This window comes from Delphinapterus leucas, chromosome 17 (assembly GCF_059928025.1).
Source record: "Delphinapterus leucas isolate spDelLeu-1000000601 "Yukka" chromosome 17, BTC_Dleu_Yukka2, whole genome shotgun sequence".
NCBI classification, from domain to species: domain Eukaryota; kingdom Metazoa; phylum Chordata; class Mammalia; order Artiodactyla; family Monodontidae; genus Delphinapterus; species Delphinapterus leucas.
This window is the reverse complement of record NC_143145.1, coordinates 80154100-80180415: the sequence shown is the minus strand read 5'-3', so window position 1 is coordinate 80180415 and position 26316 is coordinate 80154100. Positions and strand designations below refer to the sequence as shown.

At 39.4% G+C, this 26316-nt stretch overlaps 1 protein-coding gene across 3 annotated transcripts in view; it reads left to right on the top strand.

Moving 5' to 3' along the window:
- Window positions 1-231: 231 nt before the first annotated feature.
- Window positions 232-26316, top strand: part of UBXN2B (UBX domain protein 2B) — a 40486-nt gene continuing 14401 nt past the window's right edge. Inside the window, exons 1-8 of one of the 3 annotated variants that reach the window (XM_022556792.2) lie at window positions 232-362; window positions 5898-6001; window positions 11285-11435; window positions 14525-14608; window positions 16212-16321; window positions 19457-19594; window positions 21799-21992; window positions 25419-25556. In XM_022556792.2, the coding sequence (XP_022412500.1) occupies window positions 273-362; window positions 5898-6001; window positions 11285-11435; window positions 14525-14608; window positions 16212-16321; window positions 19457-19594; window positions 21799-21992; window positions 25419-25435 (888 nt within the window). In that variant the 5' untranslated portion in view covers window positions 232-272 and the 3' untranslated portion in view covers window positions 25436-25556. Of the gene's footprint in view, window positions 363-5897; window positions 6002-11284; window positions 11436-14524; window positions 14609-16211; window positions 16322-19456; window positions 19595-21798; window positions 21993-25418; window positions 25581-26316 lie in introns of those variants that run through there. The other 2 variants (XM_022556793.2, XM_022556791.2) reach the window with 2 other exon arrangements.

The following is a 26316-nucleotide window of genomic DNA, read 5'->3' as shown; positions in this document are numbered from 1 at the left end:
TAAAAGAACACGAAAGTCCGTGCTGCCCTCCAGGCCAGCGCCCAGCAGCCTCCGGGTTTACGCAAAGGCTCCTTGGCGGGGAAATTCTGAGCCAACTTCCTTTACGGAAACAAGCGGGACCGCACAGGTGGGCGGGCGCCGGAAGAAGCGCGCACGGGCGCCGGGGGAGGCGGGGACGCGCAGGGACCGCCCCGCCCCGCGGTTGCCAGGCAACCGGCCCCGGAAGTCGCGGGAGACGCTTCGGCAGCGGCGGTGCCGGGAGCGAGTGAAAGATGGCGGAGGGCGGCGGCGCCGGCGGCGAGGAGGGCGAGGAGGGGCCGAGGGCGGTGGGGCCGCGGCCCCCGAGCGCGCGGGACTTGCAGGTGCGGCGAGCGGCGGGGCGGGGGCGCGGCGTCGGGGACGGCGCGGCCGGGGGCGTGTGGAACCGCCCTGGCCGCGGCCGAGCTTCCCCAGACCGGCTCGGGGACCGAACTGTGATTCCGGCGCCGCGGGTCCGCCCCAGGCGGCGCGCCGGGCAGCGGCGTCGGTGGAAACAAGTGTCCGATCCCGGCTGTCAGTGGTGCCCCTGCCTCGTTTCCCCCCTCCACCCCACTTGCAGTTTAAGAAGCAGCTGCTCATGTCGAATGGCGTTTGGGGGGTTAGGGGTCAGTTGAGTGCTTCACCGGTTGATGCTCCGGTCAGACTCACTGCAGAAGAAAGCTCTGCGGTGGCCGTGGGGAAATCGAGTCACAGCGTGGGCTGGTTTGATCTTGTTTGTCTTGGATGCTGTTTGTGGCTCGATTACTTACGTGTAAAAGGGTTCCTTTTTATCAGATAGCTTTTCCCTTTTAAAGGGGTGAACTAAAAAGTATTTCATCCTACGGCTGCGCAGCCTAGTTGTAGCAGCTTACAGTCTAGAAAACATTGCACATAAGAAACAGAGAAATAAAACTTCGTAATGTTACAGGACATTGACATTAGTTAGCTAAATACCAGCGCACCGAATCTTGCTCCGCCAGATGCATCGCACTACTCATTTTAGAGGTTGTTTTTTTTAACTCTTTGTAAGATCATTGATAAAATTCAAAAAGTGAACATCTGTAGGGAGCTATAATTAAAAATAAATGACATTCAACCTACAAGCCTTGGTAGAAAAGTTCTATTACTTCATTGTTACACCTTCATTCTATTTCTTTCAACAAACATATAATGACCACCTGCCATGTAACATACTGCTAAGCTCGGGAATGCAGAGATAAATAGGACCTCAAATCCACAGTTGGTGCTGGGACACTGTTGAAGGGCATAGAAGTATAAAAGACATTTCTACCTATTTTTTGCAGAAGTAAGATACACATATATTTAACAGAACATTTTGAGATGGAGTATGAATTAGTGCCAAAATAAGTAGGGCATAAAATGACAAATTTGGAGAATGGAGAGATTGGTGTCAGGTTAGGAGATGAACTCAATGTAGAATAGTTCCAGTGTTCATAGTCAGTTCAGATGCAGTAAACAGAATCAAGGGGCAGGAAGGTCTCATCCACCTCGTATTTTCTGCTGAAGACCGGTATCACTAAGAGGCAGCATGGACTGTCAGGGAAAAAGTGGAGTTTCTGGTCAGAACAACTTCGGTTTGCATCTCGACCCTGACACTTAGTAGTTACGTGAATATCGGAAAAATGTCTTAACCTCTCTGATCCTCATTGTCTTTATCTGTAAACTAGAGGTGATGGTGGTGTCAAGGATGAAATAAAGAAATGTCTATAAATTGTTCAATCCCATGTTATCCTGGATCAGACTTGCTTAGTAAATATTTGGTTCTTTTTCCCTTAAAGGAGAAAAATACTATAATTTTCACTGGTTAGTCCATGCTAATGCTATTAAACTTAAAACTGTGTGACTTAATATCCTTTCTCTAATATAAATCTATTTTGTCTTTTTATGTGAAAAATGAGAACAGCTTGGTTAATGATCACCTGATACTTGACAAATTTATACTTCATCCACTGGATTAAGATATGATAAATTGTTGGAGATATTGTGGTAGATGTCACCAATTGTGAGAATTCCTTCCTTTCCACCATCAATTAGAAAATAGGGTTTTTTGGGGTTTTTTTTTTCCATCCCCTGTCTACTTCCTGGTAGGTAGTTTCAAGTAGATAACTGATTTTTTTATGAATGTGATTTGGAATATCAAATACACTAAGTATTCATAGTGTTTCCCTTAGAATTTAATAAGAATGTGAAGAATTTGCAAAGAAACCTGAAAACAACCAAGTGATGGCATATGAAGAAATAGAGTATCAAAGATTTAAAAGAATTGGATGATGTTGTCTCCCCAGCTGGTTTCTTGGATATTGATTATTTGGGGATTATTTTATTGTTTAATCTAGCCATGTTTATTTTAAGACTTACCCATTTGGTTCAGTTTTCAGTAGATACTCCTTAACTTTCCTGACAACTCGCTCTAAGAGTCTTTCACAGTATAATTGGAAATAGCAAAAGTACTACTAAGTACCTATTTCTTAGCTGCCATGCAGCGTAGGGTTTGTCGGCATCTACATTAGGAGAGATTTCCTCATTCACCACAAGAGGAAAGATGGATCGATCGTCATCTCCCAAAAAGCCTCCCAGCGCCGTGAGCCTCTGACTCAAATTCAGAAATCTCCCATGGATCGCAAACTGAGAGTAGATCTTAGGTCCTTTCCTCCTCCAAAATTGGGAACATTCAGTGGGAAAGTTTGGTATAGGATTGTTAGTGACAGTACTCACCCCCAAAACCTCAGTGTTCGTTAGTGTTTGTGAACATTTTCAGAGCCCTTTGTCTCTTCTCATGCCCCTCAGTCCATCCACACAACGGGGTTAATAGTTAAGGTATTTGATCGTATGCTTCTGTCCCAGGTTTCCTCCAGAATGATATCAAAAGAAAAAGATTTCTGTTTTTATTTCTTTGTTTCCATATAGGTTGGAGTTGAGGAGAATTGGGGCTAATAACTTCAGTACTTCCTAGGGTTCAGAGTGAGCTTTGGATGGGGCAAAGAGGGGAGTTCTATCAGTAAGAAAAGTGTACAGATGTCTGGCACTGTGTTGCACTTGTCACAAGTACCCTCGTCCTGTTGATGTCAGTGTCCCATATCGTTGGTTCTCAATTTTAACATATATCAGAGTCACCTGGAAGGCTTGTTTAAGCACGGACACCAGACCCCACCCCTGATTTTCTAAATCACTTGGTCTAGGTTGGGGTTTGAGCATCTGCAGTTTTCAAGGGTCCCCAGGTGATGCTGATGTTGCTTTTCTAGATTGAAACATCTGTGTTATACCTTCTGGCAGTTGTCCCTCTAAGACTGGGAATTCCAGTACTTTTAATCTTTTGCTATGTATTTCATGTTCTCACCCACAATTTCAGGTTCTTTTCTCACATTCTTCACATTTCAAATTCTAGAGAAAAGATTATCAGGGCTTACATACTTCATTCTCTCTGTGTAATTGAAATATCTTCATAATCTAGTTGTTTAGCTCATGGAAGTCTGTCCTGATAATTCACAGTGCATCTTTACTTCACAGTGCACACATTTTTATCTCTTTATTTGACTGAGATTTTGTTGTTGTTTTCTACTGGTTTTAACCAGTGCATCAGTTAATTTCCTCTTCTGATGTGGTGTCATTTGCTATGTCAAATAATATAGATTAACTTTATTTAAAATATTTGCTTATGAACTTATGCCATATGATGCTTCAGGTACATCATGGATCCTGGCATTAATTCCCTCTAAATATCATTCATTTTCCTCTAAGTTAATGATGTACTGGTGATAACTTGGCCCTTTCAGCTAGGTGGACTCCCTGCTATAATGTAATTTTCTCCATATTCCTATTTTGTTAATATATATTCCGCATTCCATGGAGTCAAAAGGCATTGTTTGCATTATTCATTTATTTTATAGAAGAAGATTATTTGTTTTACAGGGTTTATTCAAATCATCTTAAAGCAAAAAACAAGGTCCAAAACTATAGCAAATATAATCTCAGTTTTTAAATCTATAACATTATCTGTGTCTCTTTATGATTCATGCTGAGTTGTAGTCTACATAATTCAACAAGAATTTGTTGGGTGCCTGTCATGTGCTATGTTAAAAACAATTTGAGAAAGCTAAATTGTAGTAGGGGGGATGAAATAGTAAGAAAAGTACACAAGTGATGACAATGTAATGTTTAATATAAATGTGCTATGAGGATTTGGAAAAGAAATACCACTTTAGTTAAGAAAATTAGAAAAGGCTTCTTGAAGGATGACTGAAATGGCCCTTTGACATACAGATAACATTTTCATTGATGGGAATAGGAATAGCATAAAAGTAATTCATAGAGCAATATTATCAGCTCATGAGGAAATCCATAAAGGATACAGTTTTGAAGAAATTTCAGGGAGGTAAAAATTTCTGAAAACTTTGGGCCGAAGTAGTCAGAGTGTCTGTCTGTCTCTGCTTCTGTCTCTTCTCATTTGTTTTGTGGTGGGTTTTTTGTTTTGCTTTGTTTTCTCTTTTTGGAGAGGATAAGTAGGAAAAGACCATAGGAGACATATAGATAACACTGCAGGAAGAAAAGAAACCTTGGGGAAAATGAAACACTGACACAATCATTGCTGAGCATTTTTTAATAATATCTTCTCAGAGCACTTGCCTTGTGCTTCACCTACATTATGTAATACCTCTAAGGTATTGTTTTAATAGGCATTAAAAGATGAGGGAACTAAGGCTCAGAGAAGTTAAATAATTTGCCCAACACAGTTAGAGCCTAAGTTAGGATTTTAATAAGTCCTTTTAGGCTACATAGCACTTTTATAATTAGGATTTCCTGCAAAATTGCCATGTTAGAAATATGAAAGTTGACATATGTGTATGGGGTGGAGGTAAAAAATTAGGTGGGAAAAATAAAGACTCATTTTTGTTTTCTTGTGTGCATATTTTAAAGGTTGATTAATGGAATCTTCAGAGAATTAACTTTGCCCCAGTTCCCTATTTTTCTTTTCCTACTGAGGAAAGAATCCCTGGAGATAGTTTTTATATTTCTCATGTTTCTAGAAGGAGCACTTCATCTGGGTTTTGGGGGGATTTGGGGATTTTTTTTGTCTTTTTTTTTTTTTTAATTTCCCAAAGATTATGGTCATGCCAATTATAATTAAATAGCCACAAGGGGCATAAAGGAAAGTTTTTGAGTTGTCCAAGAAAGTCAGAAGTGGGAACAAAATAACTTATATGATAATGAAATATTTTGAAAATTTCTTAAAATTCCAGTTTCAGAAACCATGCTTTGTTTATTTCATTTTGAAGATATCCAGCCATATATCTTTAAAGCATAATTTGGTAATATTGCTTTCTAAAAGTTATATAAACTGTATATATCATTCATTGAAATGAAGCTCATTTTCCTAAACTTGATGAAATTTATATGTCTGGTAAACTTTTAAGTAGAATAATTTTGGAATTGTTTCATGTACTCAGATTTTGAAAACTTGAACAGCTAAGTGAAATATTTTTATGGGATCTGATGAGAGCAAACTGACATTAGTGTGAAACATCTTCAAGTATTTTTAAAAGAATTGTAGGTCCAACTTTGAAAATGATCTGTTACCAAATAGTTTTTGAAACTGTTGAATAGTTCATTGAAAGTAATTAAACAATTATTGTAACTTTAATTTATTCTACTATATGTGGCATTTTTGGTTCATTTTATAAATGAGAGATGCAGTGGTTTTATTTTGGAAGGGAGTCATCTTCTGAAGTGGCAGCCTTCATTTTTCATTAGACATCTTTACTACTCAGTAACAAGTTAATTTTCTGCTCATAACTTGTCATTGTGTAGAAGGGTTTATTTCTAGTGTTTTTATACTTTATAACAAATCTGTTATTCTATAGTTGGCCTTGGCAGAATTATATGAAGATGAAGTGAAATGCAAAGCTTCCAAATCTGATAGACCTCACGCTACAGCCTTTAAAAGCCCACGAACACCACCTCAAAGGTAAGTTTTGTTTTGGTTTTTAAACTTGTATCTCTTTTTAGTTCACTAATCCCACATTATTTTAAATGGCCCTGGGAATTTATTTTTAACTATAACTTCTTAAAATAAATGTTTTTTAGATACTATTTCTGAAACTTTAATAGAAAGCCAGAAGAAACTTATGGGAAAATTATCTTAAATACTTAATATTTTGATAGACATCACATAGCATAATATACTGAATAGTATTTTTCTTGGGCACCGTGGTTCTTTTTTGAGTCATTGGACTCATTGAGGATCTGATGAAAGTTATACCCCCTCTCCCCCAGAGCAAGACTTATGTACAATTTTGTCAGTCGTTTTTAAGGGTTTGTGTGTTTCTTAAAGCGCATCCATGGAGTCCTTCATTTAAGAATCTATAACTTCAGGAATCTGTCTTTCCTTCTGTTGGGTGATGACCCATCTAATAGTGATCTTCTAGATAGTATTTACTATTGTTAAAATCCCTGAACTATAAAAACAACCAACAGTGAAGTTTTAAGAGATGAGAACCAGGTATATTTTATTGTCATGAGTTTTCTTGTTTCCAGGAATGTTTTCCTCGATGTCCCTTTAGCACTGCAAATCTCATTACTGGAGAGAAACTTGAATTTTCCCATTATATCTCATTTTCAGAAAGTCTGTTCTTTTATCAAAAGTTGAAAAATTCACTGGAAGTTATTCTTTCTTTTTTGTTTGTCACTAGTCTACCTTCTTTCTTTCTGTAGGGGAGGTAAAATGACATCCCTTTCTGGACCTGGATGGAATTAAAGAATAATATTTATAATTTTCACCCCACTTTTTATTTTACAAATTTTAAAATCCATAGATAATCAAAGATAAAGACAATGAATATATGCTGTGTCTGCTCCGATATTCACCAGTTGTTAACATGTTACATACAGCAGTACATTGGTGCACACGCTGTCTTTTACTCAACCATCTGGAAGTAAATTACAGCCATCATAGCACTTCATCCCTAGAGGCTTCAGCCTGCACCCCCTAAGAAGAAGCCCACACTCCTTTATAACCTTGATAACATATCACACCTTAGAAAATGAGCACTAGTTGCGTAAGTCATTTAATCCGTAGTCTATAGTCAGGTACTCTTAGAGCCTTTCGGGTTTAGGGTCCAGCCAAGGGCCATGCATTCCACTCATGATGCCTGTTTGGTATCTGAATCCAGAGCATTTTTCCCAACCTTTCTGTTGTCTGCATTTAGCTCATCTATATAATCTAAAGTTTATTACATGGAGTTTGAAGAGCCGGGGCCAGATGTCTTTTAAAATGTGCCACATTCAGGGTCATTGTTTCCTCACGATTAGATTCTTGTTAAACGTATTTGTTAAGAACACTAGTTAGTGATGTTTTCTGCTATGTATTATATCACATCAGGAGCCATATGGTTTCAGGTTTTCCCACTATTGGTGCTATGTTCACTTGGTTAAGGTGCTGACCACCACCCCACTCCATCGGAAGGTACAGTTTTTCCTTTATAATCTGCAGGTTGGTATCTTGGCACTGTTTGAATATCCTTCCCTTTCATTTAATTCTTATTTAATATGTATGTGTATGTGTGTATGCCTATACACACATACATAGACATATATATATATAATATTTTGTATTTTAACTGCTTCCTTAATCTATACAGTCTCTGAAATTTTGAAAGAGCTCAAAATATTAATGTACCAAAGTTTTACTCATTAACTATTTGGCCACTGTTCCCCAGTTTGAACAGATTTTGAATGACTTAATTTGTTGGTATAACAAATCAAAATATTTGACTTCTTAAAATAAGATTAGTGTATTAATATTAATATTTTCCTTGCTCTTCGAATATAATCCTTAAGGTATTTCAATGAGTGGTTTTTTCTCTTTTATTTTATGCTATCTGAAACAGTGTTGCCGTTAACAGTTATAATTTGATAATGCAATTTTTAAGGACTTTATGCCTCAGATTTGATTTCTAGAATTATTTACATATCCAAAAAGAGGAGCTGCCTTAAATATATTGGTTGATGCTTATACTAATGTTTAATCTGCTTAAAATACAATGTGAAGCAGATTATTGGCAATGTTTTCTTTTGCGAAGTGTGATATTTTCGAATGCTAAGTATGCAGTTCCCTTGACTTCACATTCAGCATTGACATCTGCCGGGTTTCACTGCTTGTCTACCGCTCTGTCTGGTACAGAAAACAGTCTTAATTAATGGTCCACCTTCTTGGACAACATTAGATATCAAAACATTCATCTGTTCATTGTCATTTTAAGTCACTGTGTACATAATGTGAAACTTAAGTACCCTAGACGTAGTGTGACCTATTTTTAATTTACAAGAGGAGGGGCAGGATCTACAGAAAAACTCACAGAAGTTAGCCTGACAGCTGCTTTTACATATTCATCCACAGAAGCTTCTCTGTCACAAATAGAACTTTAAAAATGTGAGTCTTCTTGTCCAAAAATGTAAGAACTTAAAAAAAAATGTCCCCTACAAGTCATGAGACACTAGTATGGTTTTGAGGATTCAGTAAGTCTATCAGATGTCTAGCACAGTGTCGGTACCTAGCTGGGCCTTAAAAGGTTATTAGGATGTGGGTAAGCACAGAAGACAAGGAACAAAATAGGCCCAGAAGAAAAAATAATAAAAATGCCAAGAGCGAGCCAGAAAGGAGCAGCAGAACTTGAGTAGCCTCGCGGCAGGTGAGGCTGGGTGGGCGGGGTGCTGCCATGTGTGCTTCGTGCACGTGGAGCCTCAGCCTTCCCCCAGAGCCCCTCTCCAGGAAGGGCCGCGAGCTTGGTTTAACGCTTTGTATTACTGTCTTGAAATTCTCAATACACTTTGAGCAAGGAGACTCCTACTTTCATTTTGCAGCCGGCCCACACATTATGCATCCAATCCTGGATGCAGCCACATCACAGCCAGCCTTGACAGCCAAGGAGAGCTGCTCTTGTGCGCAAGGCAGGGGAAAGCCAGTATATGTTTTTCACTGTAGCTTTTACCATAAAAACTATAGTAGAGCGGTAAAGCTTTGATTCTAGACATAGACACACCTCAGTTTTCTATCTTTTTTTCTCTCTGTTCTGATAAGGTTTTGCCTGTGGACAAGTGTTTTTAATTCCCTAAGCTTCAGTTTTCTTATTTGGAAAGTGGGGATAATGCCATTGTTATGAGGATTAAATGAGCAGTTGATAAATGTTGGTTATTATTATTATACTTCTGGTAAAGTAGGTCTGGCAGTACCGTATAAGATAAATAGCAATGGGAAGAACAAACTAAGGAGACAAATCAAGAAGAAGACAGCTGCAGTAATCCAGAGAATGTGGGCATGAAATTTGAGGTTAGGATGGTGTCAGTGGAATGGAGCAGAAAGGGGTGAAACTGGTGTGGGATACTTTCAAAGAATTGATTGTAGAAACGTGATGACGTGGAATATAGAGAGTAAGTGAACGGGAAAGAGGAAAGACTGAAAGCTTCTTAATCTGGTATCCAGGGAAAATGTGATCATTAATGGGAAGAGATGAACTGGATTCAAGTAGGTGCTTTTCAGTTCAGTACCGGGCTATAAGTAAGAAGGTCTAAAGACATACATTTGAGAGTCCTCTGTATAGAGGAGGTTGCTATCTATGGGAGTGGACAAATGTTGATGATCAGATGAATTTAAATAGAGAAGGAGAGTTAAGTATATAGGCATACTTATGAAAGAGGAGAAGGATGGATTGTGGAAAACAATAAAACTTCTAGAAGAAAATAGACCCTGAGGTAGGCAAAGATTTCTTATACCGGTAATAAAAAATCAGTGACCATAAAGAAGTTAGTAAATCTTTTCCTACGTCAGGTTTTTCCTGTAAGGTCTTTCTCACCAAGGCTGAGAAAAAGGAACTCTATCGTTGTACTTTGCCAGATTAGGGACAGGAGACAGGAGGGAAGGGGCTCCAACAGGAGTAGCTGCAGCAGGAAGCTTTGCTTCCCCTCCCCTCCCCTCCCCTCCCCTCCCCTCCCCTCCCCTCCCCTCCCCTCCCCTCCCCTCCCCTCCCCCCCCCTCCCCTCCCTCCCCTCCCTACCCCTCCCCTCTCCTCTCCTCTCCTTTCCTTTCTCAGTGCTGCCATTTAAGGCATCTGCTATCAAGCGCCTTCTAACGCTGACCCCTGTCGTAAGAGCCAGCCATGGCAGTGTTCAGCCTTGCTTGTCTGTACTGGGCCCTCTGAGTATCTGCTGGGCAGGAAGGCTTCCGGAGGCTCCTGCTCTGGGTGAACTTAGTCCTCAGTGTACTTGACCAGAGCGCTAGCAGCTGGATCCATCCCACCCCACCCCACCCTCAGTAGTTGTGAGCTGGCCTTGTTAGTGGGGTTCTGCTGGTGTCCATTGTTCTCCGTGTAGATCTTTCTTCCACTTACAGTGAATTGAGAGCTGAGCTGCCCTTCCATTTCCTGTTTAGTTTTGCATATACTAATTTTGGGAAAGTCTTGAAGGTGACTTCTGTTCCTAGTCTCCCGTGCTGATATAATTTTCCCCCTTTGTTTTGTGAGTCAGTTCAGTGCAAATTAGGAACTGAATTGGAGGGTATAGGTAGTCAAGGATATGAGCTTTGATTGTCACCTTATTCTGGAAGTCTCCATGTTGATATTTCATTGGTTATATTTTCTGATATTCTTGATTGTAAAAAATCTTGAAAGATAAAATAGGTTACTAATTTATGTGAAGGAAATGTTTATATTCCCTAGGACCATTATGAAATAGAAAAGAAATTATTCACTACATAGTTAACACTGAAAAAATTGTTTGTGGTCTAAGTTATTTACCTTTAACACAGGGAGGTTATAATTTTTCAATCAGAACTCTCTGAGGAGTAAACTCTATGTGTAGCCCTGTGGTCTAGATTTAGATATTTACAGTATCTAAATATAGAAGTCTCTTCACTGACCAGGTCCTACTGAATGTGGATTCCTCTGGGGGAGAGGCTTAGCTTCTGGTTGTCAGCTGTCAAAGAGATTCGTGTGATAGATAAGCAGTTACAGAGGGTAAGTGAGGAAGAAACAAACTAGTTAGTTCTCAGGTGGGATGCTGAATTTGCTACCAAATCTCTGCAAGCTGTTGATACTACTTAATTCCTTAATCCCGTTTTTAAAATTAAATATTTCCACAAAGGCCTTAGAAATGGCTCTCTTTAAATAAAAGTCATTTCCTAAGACTGTATAGCTTTTTGCCTTAAAGTAGTTTATGTTTGTATTCTGTCTTTATTCATGAACTGTAATGTTTAAAGGTTCTATTCAAGTGAACATGAATGCAGTGGATTACATATAGTTCGACCTTCAACTGGGAAAATTGTGAATGAACTTTTCAAAGAGGCAAGGGAACATGGGGCTGTCCCTCTGAATGAAGCCACAAGAGCTTCGAGTGATGACAAATCTAAGGTAAGGGCTGAATTTTTTAAACTAAATATGCTATTGGGACTTCCCTGGTGGTGCAGTGGTTGACTCCAAGCTTCCACTGCAGGGGGCATGGTCAGGGAACTAAGTTCCCACATGCCGCCCAGCGTGGCCAAGGAATAAAATAAATAAATAAAATATAAAAGCAATATAACATTAAAGTTTAAAAAAAAACTAAATTTGCTGTTTATATATTTGATCTCCTAAAGATTTTTATATTAGTTGCAAACATTGTTTTTCTAACTGTATATTTGTTTCAAATATTTGTTTTATTTTTCTAAGTCTATATAATCTTTCTACTAACGGTCGAAAGTTGAGGCAGTTTCTTAACATTTCTATAAAACTTCTCTGTTTACCTTTTTATCTTGAAATAATTATAGAGTCACAGTAATTTGCCAAAGAATGAAGAGAGGTCTTATGCACCTTTCACCCAGTTTCCCCCAGCGGTTGTTACATAATTATAGTTCAGTCCCAAAGGTAGGAATTTAACCTTGGTGCAGGGTTTGTGTGTAGGTCTGTGTCATTTTATCACAGGTGTAGGTTTGTGTAGTGACCTCCTCGATCTGGATGCTGTCTATCATCACGACAGTCTCCTCTTAGTGGCCCCCTTTAGAGTCACTGCCACCGACCCCGCCCTCAATAGACCTCCGGCCACCACTAATCTGTTCTCCATCTCTGTAATTTTGTAATATCGAGAATGTTATACAAATAGAATCGTACAGTATGTGACCTTTTAGGAGTAGCTTTTTTTCCACTCTGCTTAAGCCCTTGAGATCCATCAGTTATTGAGTGTATCAGTAGATCCTTCTTTCTTATTCCTGAGTAGCACTCATGGCGTGGATGTACCACCGTTTGTTAACTCTTCACTTATTGAGGGAAATTTTAGGTGTTTCTAGTTTTTGGCCATTAGAAATATAGCTACTGGGACTTCCCTGGAGGCGCATTGGTTAGGACTCCGTGCTCCCAATGCAAGGGGCCCAGGTTCAATCCCTGGCTAGGAACTAGATCCCACATGCATGCCACAACTAAGAGATCGCATGCCTCAACTAAGGAGCTGGCACGCCGCAACTAAGGAGCCCACCTGCCATAACTAAGACCCAGCACAACTAACTAACGAAATGGATAGAAAGAGAGAGAGAGAGAAAAGGAAGGAAGGAAGGAAGGAAGGAAGGAAGGAAGGAAGGAAGGAAGGAAGGAAGGCAGACATATAGCTGCTGTGAGCAGTCGTGTTTTGTATGTAAATTAGTTTTTATTTCTTTGGGATAAATGCCTAGAAGTGCAGCTGCCTGGTCGAAGGGTATGTATATGTTTATACATATACATACTGCCAAACCGTTTTCCACCGTGTATGAGGGATCTGGTTTCTCCACATCCTTGCCAGCATTTGGTAATATCACTGTTTATAATTTTAGCCATTTTGATAGGTGTGTAGTGATAACTCACTGTGGTTTTGATTTGCATTTTCTTAATGGCTAATCATGTTCATTTGCATTTTCCTAATGGCTAGGGATATTGAACACCTTTTCATGTGTTTATTTGCCATTATCTTTATTATCCTCTTCAGTAAACGGACTTTTGCCCATTTTCTAGTTGGATTGTTTGTTTTGTTACTGTGGACTTCTGAGAGTTCTGTATGTATTTTAATAGGTATGAGTCCTTGGTCAGGTATATGGTCTGCAGACAGTTTCTCCTGGACTGTAGTTTGTCTTTTCATCCTCTTACCAGGATTTGTTACGGAGCAAAAGTTTTCAATTTGATAAAGTCCAGTTTATCCTTTTTTTTTTCTTTTATGTATTTGGTATCTTGTCCAAGAACTCTTCATCTAACTATAGGTCCGGAAGATTTTCTTTCATGTAATCTAGAACATTTTTTATCGTTTTTCTTTTTACATTTAAACTTACGATTCATTTTGAGTTAACTTTCTTTAAGGTTTACATCGAGGTTCATTATTCTCCTTATGGAGGTCCAGTTGCTTCACCATTGTGTGTTGAAAGGCTCTCCTTTCTCGATTGAGTTGTTTTTGTGCCTTAAATTCCTATAAAACTTTTATACAGCTTTTATAACTATGTCAGCTGGCAGAGTACTGGTATATCAAAGAAGACTTCAAGTATCTTTTTGTGTATAATTGTCATATATTCTTATAATCATCATTTCCCAACCTGAGTTCCCTCATCAGAATCATTTGGGAGGTTTTCTAAACCACCATGTGGCCTCAGGGATTATGGCTCAGTAGGTGTCCACTGTGCCTAGGGGGCCTGTCTGGTAATTGTGAGGGTCATCCACTGCTCAGAACCGCTTTTGTTAAATGAAACTTAAATTTTAGTTTTCATTTCGTTCTTTACCCACAGTTTGAAATGCTCTTTCAGTTAAGTCTCAGGTAATTTTGGTTCTTGCAAGTTCTCCAATTCTGTAAGAAAAATATAGGATTGATATAATTTAGTCTATAGAAGGGAAAGCATGTGATAATTAATAGCTCATTTATGATATGAATGGTGATGAAAAGAAACAGCAGTTTTACCTCATAAGCTATATTGCCTGAAAAATAGAAGACGTTGTAATTAGTATAACAAAACAAAAAGTACAGTCTAGTTGATTTGTTACAGTTGAATCAAAGCAGCTTATAAGTATGGAGCTTTTCTTCAGGGTAATTTATACTCATTTATAAAATTCTTCCTTTCTCTATGAAACTCTTATTTACTTTGTGAAATATGATTCAAGAATTATAATTATTATAGGACTTGTCATAAAATATTAAAGGTGGGTTTTTAAAGCCTGTTTCTACTTGAAAATATTATTTCAGTGTATAAATGCATTTCTTAGTTTAAGATTGGCCTAAGTTATTTCAGCTTCTGAGTCATTACTGTTTTTGTGGGAAGAAACATAATTTCTTACTAGAGTATACCTCTCTGTAATATAAGACCTTTATTTTAATATAAAAATTTCCTGCAAAGTATAAACCAGTTTGGCTAATTATAATTGATATAGTTTTAAAATATATTATCACACATTATCATACCATTTTGCTTGATAAGCCTCAGTGAATTTTTAGCTCATTTGCTATGTGTGTGTTTTAGTCTTTTACAGGTGGAGGATACAGATTGGGTAATTCCTTTTGTAAGCGGTCTGAATACATCTATGGAGAAAATCAGTTGCAAGATGTACGTATAGAAAGAAAATGAAAAATTGCAGATTTTTGCCTCTAGTTACTACTGTTTGTTATAAAATTAAAAATTAATAATATAATCTCTTTTTGTTCTGTTATTTTTTGAAGCATGGATTAAAAGGACTTACAATTATGTGTAAGTTTTCATACTTAAATTTTGTATTTTATATCTCAGTTGTGCCTTGCACTCAGAGATACATAACTATTTGTTGAAAGAATGTGTGACTCACTGTCAAAATGAGCTTACATATATGTTATAATAATTATTATAAATGACATACCATCATGATATAGAATTAGCTGAGTTATAAACATAGAAATGCCTAAAATCATTCTTTGTTTTTGCCTTTTGAAATTTCGGAGTTGTGTTCCATTTTAAACATGTATAGTTTAGCCTTGGAGGGTCTCTGGATGTTCTGTCTGGCCCCCTGGCATAAATAGTTAAGCTCTGCAGCAGAGAAGAAGACGGGTAGACCAGCAATCCCACTACTGGGCATATACCCTGAGAAAACCATAATTCAAAAAGAGTCGTGTACCACAATGTTCATTGCAGCTCTATTAACAATAGCCAGGACATGGAAGCAACCTAAGTGTCCATCGACAGATGAATGGATAAAGAAGATGTGGCACATATATACAATGGAATATTACTCAGCCATAAAAAGGAACAAAATTGAGTTATTTGTAGTGAGGTGGATGGACCTAGAGTCTGTCATACAGAGTGAAGTAAGTCAGAAAGAGAAAAACAAATACCATATGCTAACACATATACATGGAATCTAAAACAAAACCCAAAAAAAAGGTTCTGAAGAACCTAGGGTCATCAGGACAGGAATAAAGACGCAGGTGTAGAAAATGGACTTGAGGACATGGGGAGGGGAAAGGGTAAGCTGGGACGAAGTGAGAGAGTGGCATGGACATATATACACTACCAAGTGTAAAATAGATAGCTAGTGGGAAGCAGCCACATATGTATATGTATAGCTGATTCACTTTGTTACAAAGCAGAAACTAATACACCATTGTAAAGCAATTATACTCCAATAAAGACGTTAAAAAAGAAAGAAGACAGAGATGATGGAGAAGGGTGGGTGTGGAGTGGCAGCTGGATGCTCTCAGGAATTTGGTCTTCTCAGTGAATGGGAAATAATTGTACTTCAAGGCCAGGGTCCAGCGATGGGACCTTTGCTATTTCAGCCATTGTCAGTTCATTAAGCTAAATATAGATCTCACACGTGGCTTCGTTTATACCTTTATTTCAGCTGAATAAAGAATGGTACAGGGCTTCCCTGGTGGCGCAGTGGTTGAGAGTCCGCCTGCCGATGCAGGGGACACGGGTTCATGCCCCGGTCCGGGAAGATCCCACATGCCGCGGAGCGGCTGGGCCCGTGAGCCGTGGCCGCTGAGCCTGCGTGTCTGGAGCCTGTGCTCCGCAACGGGAGAGGCCACAACAGTGAGAGGCCCGCGTACAGCAAAAAAAAAGAATAGTACAAATAACTCTATATTTTAAATAAAGTAAATCATAAATATCACATTTGAAAATTAAAATTGTTTAATGCAGACGCGTTCTTGTATTTCTTTTTTCCTACACTCAAAAGGTTCAGATTTTGCTTAAACTGTGGAGCAATGGTTTCAGCTTAGACGATGGAGAATTGAGACCTTACAGTGACCCAACAAATGCTCAGTTTCTGGAGTCCGTTAAGAGAGGGTAAGATGTGTTGCTTGGGTTCTATTTGTTACTGAGGGTGGAACTTCTTTTTCTTGTAAACAGAACGCCGTTCAGTAGTGCTCTACTGGTTTTTAAGAGTGAGATACTGGAATATATTGTGTAAGTGGTTGCTGGAGAGAAGGATATTTTTAAGTATATAAAGGACATGTTGCTATCTGTATGTCAGTGGTTCTTAACTTGCTGGGGGGGAGCAGTGGTCATTGGTCCCTTTTAAAATCCAGTGAAGCTATGGTCCCAGTTCTGAGCAGAGGTATTGTAATGTAATAAATTAGTGAATTGATTAGCAGGTAGCTGCTCATCCACTAAGCCACTGTCCTGCTCACTACTGACAGGGGTGATTCATTGCATGTATGCCTGAATTTCAGCAACTTATATTAGAAAGCTTTTAAAGTGGCATTACTGCTGGCAGAAGATTTCAAAAGGTTAGTTTGAAGTTATACTTTGTGAAAGTAAACCAGATTTACAGGGCTCCGAGCCATCTAAAGAACATCATAACTCACCAGGCCTTCTGGCTAAAGGACGAGGAATCAAGTGATTTTGCTATGATTATAAAAGCTTTTCTGCATTGTGCTTTCACTAGCTGACAGTGTGATCATCCCTAAGTAGAAATACAACTGAAGAAAGGTGTCAGGCTGGCCATGAACTGGGAGATGTAAGTAGCAGTGAAGGGGCTGGAGCAGGAGGTTACACTCCATCCAGGAATTGAAGGTGGGGCTTTTCCAAGTGAGGAAATCTGTCCAGGGAGAGTGGCTGAAGTGGAGTGGAGATGGGAACTCATCGGAGTTGAGGTGGGCAAGGAACTCGAAAGGAAAGGCATTTTAGAACTAATTAGCATGGATTTTGTATTTGAATTCTACAAAAGTAATGTCAGAATACCAAAGAAAAGCAAGAAATGCTGTAAGCGGGAGGGAGGTCATTGAGAAAGGTGGGAAGCAGTGTATGCTGGTGGCAAATAGAAGGGTAAGAGTTGAAGTCAGTGCTGTGGACTTGGAAACCTGCAGAGTCACTGGGCAGAGCTTGGGAGCCACTGGGTGGGGGAAGTGCTCATCTGCTGAGTAAAGGTCAACATGACTGCTGAAATGACGCTTACTTCCAGATGGAAGAAGAAAAGAACATGATGATGAATGTGCTATAATATAGATCAAAACTAATTTATTATTAAATGAAAATACTCGACAGACGTTGTAGGCTAGTGGTCAGTCATGGTATACTAAGAGAATTTTTTCATTTGAGCTACACCATATGCTCAAGTACAAATTATGATCAAGAACGATTTTAGAAACGACTCCTTGAAAAGAATGATCGTCAGATAGTGGTTGTCAGCTGTATAATCATTGTTCCTTTTTTATAACAAATATTTTGTAACACTATCTTCACTATCCTCAGAGAAGAATTTATAGATAACATAATCAATCTGTGCATATTATTTCTAAAACCATTCATATAACTTACCTTAAATATGGTGAAGAAGTAAAGGAAGGTAATTTATCGTAAAACTAAACATATTTCAACGTCTAATGCCTAGGTATGATTACACCAGAAGACATAACAAAGTAGACGGATAGACTGACCTAGACTGCACCTGTGTGCAGTCTAGCACTTTTCATGTAGATGCGACACGCAAAAAACAGAATAATGAGGTGTGTGACTTTGGCAACTTAATTACTATAAGTGCAATGTTCCTTCTGTTTATATGGCAGATGAGTTCCTGAAAAGTTCAAAGCATATTTATACAATACCAAAAAAAAAAAAAATTTTTTTTTTTTTGCTTATATGTAAGATAGAGCCTAAGCCTTAGGTTTTAGGCTCAGGCATTATAAACAGCCTTGTCATCCATGTGACCCCCTGGTGGGACCCTCAGTGGTTCTGTGGAACCCCCAACAAGTCTTCATTGTGTAAGTTGAGACCCCCGAGACAGAGCATCTCCTGCCCTGATCCTGACCCTAAGGGAGGGCAGCATGCATGAATCACATGACAATCAAAATCACCCCTGTCAAATTTCCAAACTTCCTCCAGGGTGTTTAGAGATAAATATTCACATTAACTGTTATGTCCGGGATTTTCTAATGCCGACTTAGGTATAAATGGCTTCCCTACAGTTTGGCCTTCTGTCAGAAGCACTCCAGCCTCCCTGTGACGACAAAATCCCTATGTTGAGAATCACTAAGGAATAATATGATGTACCTTTAAGGAAGAAAGATCTACGAGAAGTAGTCAATCATCACGGAAATTTTTAAATTATAAATTAAGCAAAAATTGCTGTTTTCAAGTTCACAGCTTAACTATCACAATCTCAACAGTGTAGACTCATTTTTCAAAAAGTTTACTAAAACCTTTTTCCTTTTTTTAAATTTTTATTTTATTTTTATACAATTTTTAGAGGTTACCTTCCATTCACAGTTACTCCAAAATATTGGCTATATTCCCTGGGTTGTACAATACATCCCTGTAGCCTGTCTTACATCTAATAGTTTGTACCTCCCACTCCCCTAGCTCAATATTCCCCCCAACCCCACTGGTAACTACTAGTTTGTTCTCTTTATCTGTGAGTCTGCTTCTTTTTTTGTTGTTATATTCACTAGATTGTTGTATTTTTTTAGATTACACATGAAAGTGACATCATACAGTATTTGTCTTTCTCTGACTTATTTGATTTAGCACAATGCCCTCTAAGTCCATGCGTATTGCTGCAAATGGCAAAATTTTATTCTTTTTTATGGCTGAGTAGTATTCCATTGTATGTATGTACCACATCTTCTTTATTCATTCATCTGTTGATGGACACTTAGGTTGCTTCCATATCTTGGCAATTGTAAATAATGCTGCTATGAACCTTGGGGTGGATGCATCTTTTGGAATTAGTGCTTTTGTGTTTTTTTGGATATATACTCAAGAGCGGAATTGCTGGGTCATTTGGTAGTTCTATTTTTAGTTTTTTGAGAAACCTCCATACTGTTTTCCGCAGTGGCAGCACCAATTTACATTCCCACCAACAGTGCACAAGGGTTCTCTTCTTCACATCCTCGCCAACATTGGTTAATTTGTGTTCTTTTTGATTAATGCCATTCTGACAGGTGTGAGGTGGTATCTCACTGTGGTTTTTCTTTTTTTAAGAGAGATTCCCCTGGAGCTTCAGCGGCTGGTTCACAGAGGCCACGTGAATCTGGATATGGAGGATCATCACGATGAAGAATACATAAAACCTAGACTGAGGTTCAAGGCTTTCAGTGGAGAAGGACAAAAACTTGGGAGGTAAAGCCCTAAAATGAGGAAAATGCTTGTCTTTGTTCAACATGAATTTGCTTTGAGATCAAGAAAAGCACAGTAACCTGGGAAGTAAAAACTAAAATATAAACCGTGAAGACCTTGCTGATGGAATTAGATGTGCCAATCTGGTGATAATATTAATAGGTGATACTTAGATAGCAGTTACCACATTCCTGGCCCTCAGAGCACGTGTTTCCCCCTTTTTTTTTTTTTGTTTTTGCGGTACGCGGGCCTCTCACCGTTGCGGCCTCTCCCGTTGCGGAGCACTGGCTCCAGACGCGCAGGCTCAGCGGCCATGGCTCACGGGCCCTGCCGCACCGCGGCACGTGGGATCTTCCCGGACCGGGGCACGAACCCGTGTCCCCTGCATCGGCAGGCGGACTCTCAACCATTGCGCCACCAGGAAAGCCCCCCTCAGAGCACTTTTACAGTCATTACCTCATTTCATCTTTACAACAGCTCCTTGGCGTAGATCCTGTTATCACTCCATTTGCAGATGCAGCAGTTTGCCTAGGGTGACTGAGCGAGGAAGCGGTTAGTGTGTGAGCTTCAAACTGGGCACTCTGGCCCCCCAAGTCTGTGCTTTTTACCACTGTGCCATCCTGCTTCTTTCTGATTACGATTACGTGGGTTCACCGGGGGAATTGTTGATTAGATAAAACAGTAGGTATCTTAGATCACAGCTGTAAGCATCCCTGTCTGCCGTAGGTAATTGTTAAGCTCTTGAAGCCAAAGCAGTGGGCTTAAGTTGGTTATTTTCGATATATCTTAAGGAGCCAAACTCTTTCTTCAAGTTATGGGAACACATAGAGAACTCCTCTTATTGCAGGAAGAGGGAATTGCCTCAGACATTTCCAAAGAACCCTAGGACTTTGCCGAGCACAACTTAGAAACCAGTGTGCGTGGTGTAATGTACGAGTGGACACCTTTATAATAGCCACGGCTTGCCTCTTCATAAAGCTTGTTACATGTGCTGGTAAACATGACCCTCCATTTGTCCACAGGTTACTGCAGATGGCATGCTGAATTGCAGCCTTGGCCATGTTTCCAACATACCCTTTTGTGCACCCTTTGTTCCTTTTCATGTGATTCCTTCCCTTCCGAGTTCTTTTCAGTTGCCTTGTGCACACCAGTTCTCTTCCCCTCTCATTTCTCAACATAGGAAAGAATTCAGTATCAGCTCTCTGCACCTGTCTTTCATTTCTCAAGTCTCCCTTTCTGCATCCTTTTCTCCCATTAGAGGCTTATTTCTGAGACATGTAGAGAATACAGGAACATGTGTTGACCTTGCTTTTTTAAGGACAGGTCTACTTGGAAATTCTCCCTCATCTCTCTTTACTTTCAACACAGTCAGGCTTCTTCTGAATTGTCCTATTTCTTCCTGCCTTTTTTTTTATAACTACAACCCCCAGATAGTTTTTTAATATTTTCTAGCACTTCTCATTTTTTACTTAATATTTATTGAGATTATGATTTTTAATTAAAACACAGGTTAAATGCCCAGTCATCTCTTTGTTTCATATGCTTTCTTTTTCTATTATTTAAGTGTATGACCAAGAATTAAAGTTAGAATGCATATCTTTGTTAGTAGAAGTACAGTTGACCCTTGAACAACACGGGGGTTTGGGGTGCCGACCCTCCAAGTGGTCGAAACTCCTCTTATAATTGGCTCTCTGTATCCACGACTCCCCATCCTCAGATCGTGTAGTACTCTATATTATAGATCCTGTAATAGCGTTTGCTGTTGAAAATCCATGCGTAAGTGGACCTGCCCAGTTCAAACCCGTGTTTTTCAAGGGTCAGTTGTATAGTAAACCTAGAACTGAAATTGAAGAAGGTTGCCTAAAGGGAAGACAGCTAAGAAGACCCAGTGATTATAATTGGCAGTTTGAACTCATGAAAATAATGATTTATTATCTGATTGATTATAGTATCTTACAAAGGCCAGCCTTTTTACTTATAAGGGAAATAACTAGAGAAAATGACAATAAAAAAAGGAGAAAATGATGAAGGAAGAATGGCAAAGATAAGTGGTGATAATGCTGTGTTAATCATTAGCCATACTGGTCAGGGTTTTTGATTATGGAAAACAGAATCCATTTGCTAGATTAAATAGTAAGGGTTTTCTTACAGAGCCTTGAATAATTTATAGAATCTCTGGAAGAGATAGCAAACCAAGCTTTCCTTAGACAGGAGAAGCAAACAGAACTTTCTAGAGAAAACACCTCCTGTGCCCCATCAGTTGCTCAGAGCCTGTGGAGCTGGGGCCCAGAGCTAGAACACCCCATCATGACTGCACTGGGAGAGTCAGATGCCTCCAGGACCTTGGGGACCAGAAGAGCTGCATCATCTCCACGCCACGGTCTTAACTTTCACCGTACAAGTATGTATTTATTTGCTTGATGGAAGGGTGGAATCCTACAAAATCCTAGCTGCAAGGGAGTCTGAGAAATGTAGTCTTTAGAATTTCCAGCTTCTGATGCACGGAATATTTACACAGGAGATGAGCGTGGTGGTGTGAGCCTGTGTGATGTACATGGGTCCAGATTCGGAATAGCTGGCTATGTATATTCTAAGAAGGTGAAGGATTGCATAGAGCATTTTAGAGGGCTTCACGTTAAGAAACATATTAAAACATAAAAGTTCTAACAGTCAGCCTTCTTCTATTCAGAAAGTAACTTTCTAAAATGGCTTATTTCCCAAGAGTTCCAGACAACTATTTACTGAACAGAGAAGTAATTAAAAAGAAGCAAACAAAACAGAATGAGAAATGATTCCATTGTCTTCCATAGTTGGCAGTCTAATTGCAAACAGAACTTTACATAGGTGGAAATTGACTTATTTGTAGACCATAATAAAATGGGGTAAACCTAAATGCTATAGAAATATTACCCAGTACCTTCATGTAATATTATAGGAGCAAGCAAACGGTAGGTGTAAAACTACAAATTTTTGATAGTAGAGCAATACAGTTATTTACTAAAAATGAGCTTGGTGAGCCAGGTAGAGCTAGAAAACCTCAGCAGCATTTCTGACGGGCAGGGCTGGCACTTCTGACAGATGTTCACGGTAGGCTTTTGAGCTGGCGTGTGTGATGATACGGATCATGAAATGAAGTAAATCTCTCTCTGCTTCAGCACAGTCACTGCCTGTCTGGTACACTGTGCGTCCACAAGCTGCCGTTTGCCGTTTGCCCCGAGTCCGGCCACTACGCCTGAGGTGTGCCTGCGCCTTGGTCCCTGGGCCCTGGAGGGCCCTCTTCTCTAACGTCTCACAGCCCCTTCCTTCCTGCCTCTGCTTCATTCTCTGACCAGCGGTTCTGCAGCCCCTTGCCTGACTGCACAGCCACTGGATCTGTCTGCCCTGTGCAGTCGGTGCTTCTGGGGACGCCCGCGTGCCCATGCTGGGCAGGCGGGCTGCCCCTCTCCTGCCCCCGGACGGCTGAGCACGGACGTGCCCGGCTTTCCCACAGCTCCCGTTCTACCCCTGCCCTTCACTCGCAGCAGCTCTGCTGGCAAAACAGCCTGACAAGAATTAGCTTTCTTAATACATTCCTCTTAGCCTCTGAGTTTATTACATCCATCCCCACCACCCTCTTTTAAGTCTGAAGAAGATGGGTCTGAGGGAATCACTCCCCTTACAAGCTACATCCTTTCCTCCAGTTTGCCTAGAAAGCTCGTTTTATCAATTAACTTTCTTCTTTTCCTTTTTAAAAAATTTTTCTTTTTAATGTTAATTCTTGAAACATACATACAGTATATTAAAAATGTCACTGTGGCTTGATAAATTGAATGATGAGGAGAAAGTTTGAAATAACACGCAGCCGTGACTTTGAGAGCTAAATGTTAAAGTTCATATGACTTCTTGTTTTCATTATTCCAAATTTTTTTTATTTCAAATTCATTGAAAGAAATAAAATTATATTTTAAAAAATGGAGTGATCTCACAAACTGAGGAGAGCCGGGGACAAAAAGAACAGGTTGAGTACTTTTTCCTGAGAGGCAGATCTAACAGCTATAGAATGGTCTTTCTTCCTTCCTAGCTTTTGTCAACACACTAACCAGCTTGTTCACTGCCTGTCTCTCTGACTCTGAGGGTATCTTTCAATCTCTGTGACTCAGTTTTCCTTTCCTATAAAATGATGTGGTTGGCCTTAATTATCTCGAAAGGCCATTCCAGCCCTTGAGCACAAAGAGGTTAAGTGACTTGCCCAGAGTCACACGTCTAATAAGTGGCAGAGTCAGTCCCAGAGTCGGGCCCCTGCATCCATGCTGTTGCCCACTAAGCAACAGTGCCTCCCTCACTCCAGGATCTAAATGAAATAGCAAATACTGCAGAGGCTGTGCTGGTGGTGGTGATGACAGTGTGTAGACCTGGTTATAAGGATGCAAAAGGAGAGGGAAGAGGCCCTTTATGCTCACTGACTCCCGTCCCCTCTTTGGGTTTCGTCCCCCCTCCCTGTGTAAGGGACACTGGACTGTTGCAGTAACCCACCTTGGCGGTGCAGCTGTTTCAGTCCTCAATTCCAAACTTGAAAGAAAATTCCTTAATACTACCTGAACAGTGACTGCAGATCATCATTTTCTCCTCTTCCATTTCTTTATCATATACATTCTGAAATTAGTTCTAAAATATGTGTCAGGAAGTAGCTAAGGAAAGGCGAAATGTTAGCAGTAAGTACCAGTTAATTTTACCACTTTGCCAGATATGCTGAGAAAGTTTTTGGGTGGGAGTTGGAGTCATGATGAGCTAGGTTTACACTAGACTAAAGCACAGATGCTCATAGGACTTTTATACTGATAAATATATATTTATTTTATTTTTTTCAAAAGACAGTCATTTATAGGGAGCCATCAAAGTCCCAGTATTTGAGAGAATCAACATCAAGGCTATCAGAGAATCCCACAGGATGACTGAAAGAGGATTAAGATTTGATGTCTATGAAGAATTTCTAAATTTCTTTTAATTTGTTTTAATTGCTTAATCAAAAGAGCACTCTATTTTTGAGATTCGCTTTCGGCTTACAATGATGGGCCATCCTGCTAGCGTTAGAAGGCACTGTGGTCACTAGTAACCAAGGTCCAGTGGTAAGAGATTGTATCACACAAGGTTCATTATAAATTCATCACCATATATTAAATTTCATTTCTCACTCACACTTAGGAACTACTGTCTTGTAAAGCAGTAACTACTTAAAGCAGATTTTTAAAGTAATATCGACTACGTTTAAGTTGATAGCTTAGTGCTGATGATACGTACAAATATAGCTGATACCTCTTGAAACACTTCCAAGCACTATATGAAGGACTTACTATAACAGACCTACACGACATGTTATTATTCCCCCCCCATTTTATCAGTGATAGAACTGGGATTCAGAGAGATTAATTTAGGTACTTGAGGTCACACAGTTGACAAAGCTGGGATCTGAAACCAAGTCTGTCTGTGCTCATGGTCAGTCTTGGACGTTAACTCCAAGTTGCTCCTCAGGTTTCTGACTGAAGACCATTGTGCTGAACAGTCTCAGGAAATTTCAAAGGGATTGGGGAGGAAGGAATACAGAGTTAGGCTTTCAAAAGAGGCTGGATAAACTAAATCAGAATCATAGGACCCAAGGTAATTTTCATATAATGAAAGAAGGTGGAAGAATAGGAGACCCCAAGGAAGCCGTGTCCCCACTGGGGCAGAAGCCACGGCGGGATGACTGGAGGTCAGGTGAAAGTCTAAGTGTTCGTTCTACTGTCTTCAGGTTGCTGTGCATCTTGTGTGTTCAGATTTACATCCTGATTCTTTAGTTCTTCTTTCTTAGCCTCACACCTGAAATAGTCAGTACGCCTTCCTCCCCAGAAGAAGAGGAGAAGTCACTACTTAATGCAGTTGTTCTTATTGATGATTCCGTGCCAACGACCAAAATTCAGATCAGGTTAGCAGACGGGAGCCGTTTGATACAAAGATTCAATAGCACACACAGGTAAGCTTGGGGTGACTTATCTTTGTAAAACTGGATGCAGCTTGAGTAATGAAGAATACGAAATTCTTTACATTTACTTTTGAAGTAAGTTTTTGACAGAAAACAAAAATTTTAAGAGAATAATAGCTGTGTGTAAGAAGTGAAGCACTTAGGACTTAAACATCCTCTGTAAACTGTCCAAATACTGGTGCAAATGCAGATACCACTCAAAAATAAAGAAAATTGTTAAAAGCTATAGTTTTGCACCATTGCTAAAACCATGAGAAGTTGAATCAGATTTGCTTTGCTTTAGTAAAACCTGATTTGGACTTTACTCCTTTAAAAATTTATGATAACCCTGATTAGGATTAACTTTCTACATAGCAGATTCTTTATAACATAAATTTATAGTGTAAATAAAGTTTAATTGTGCTCTTGCCAAGTACTTCAAATAAACAGTTTTAAATGCCGTTTTAACATTCATTGTGCATTTGTTGTGCTAATAACACATTTGTTCATTGTATCCCACTAAGATACATTTATGATCTTAGTTGAGCTACTGTATATATGTGAGAGTACTTTTTAAAATTATTTTTATAACTTACACTTTTCATAGTTATAGACTCACACTGACACAGGCTCATCTGAGGTAACTTTTTCTGGGTCATGTGCTGCTAAGATATTTTATACTCTGAAAAAATAGGCCCTGTAGTGTAATAACATTGTTGACATTTCTCTGATGCATAACTCACCTAAA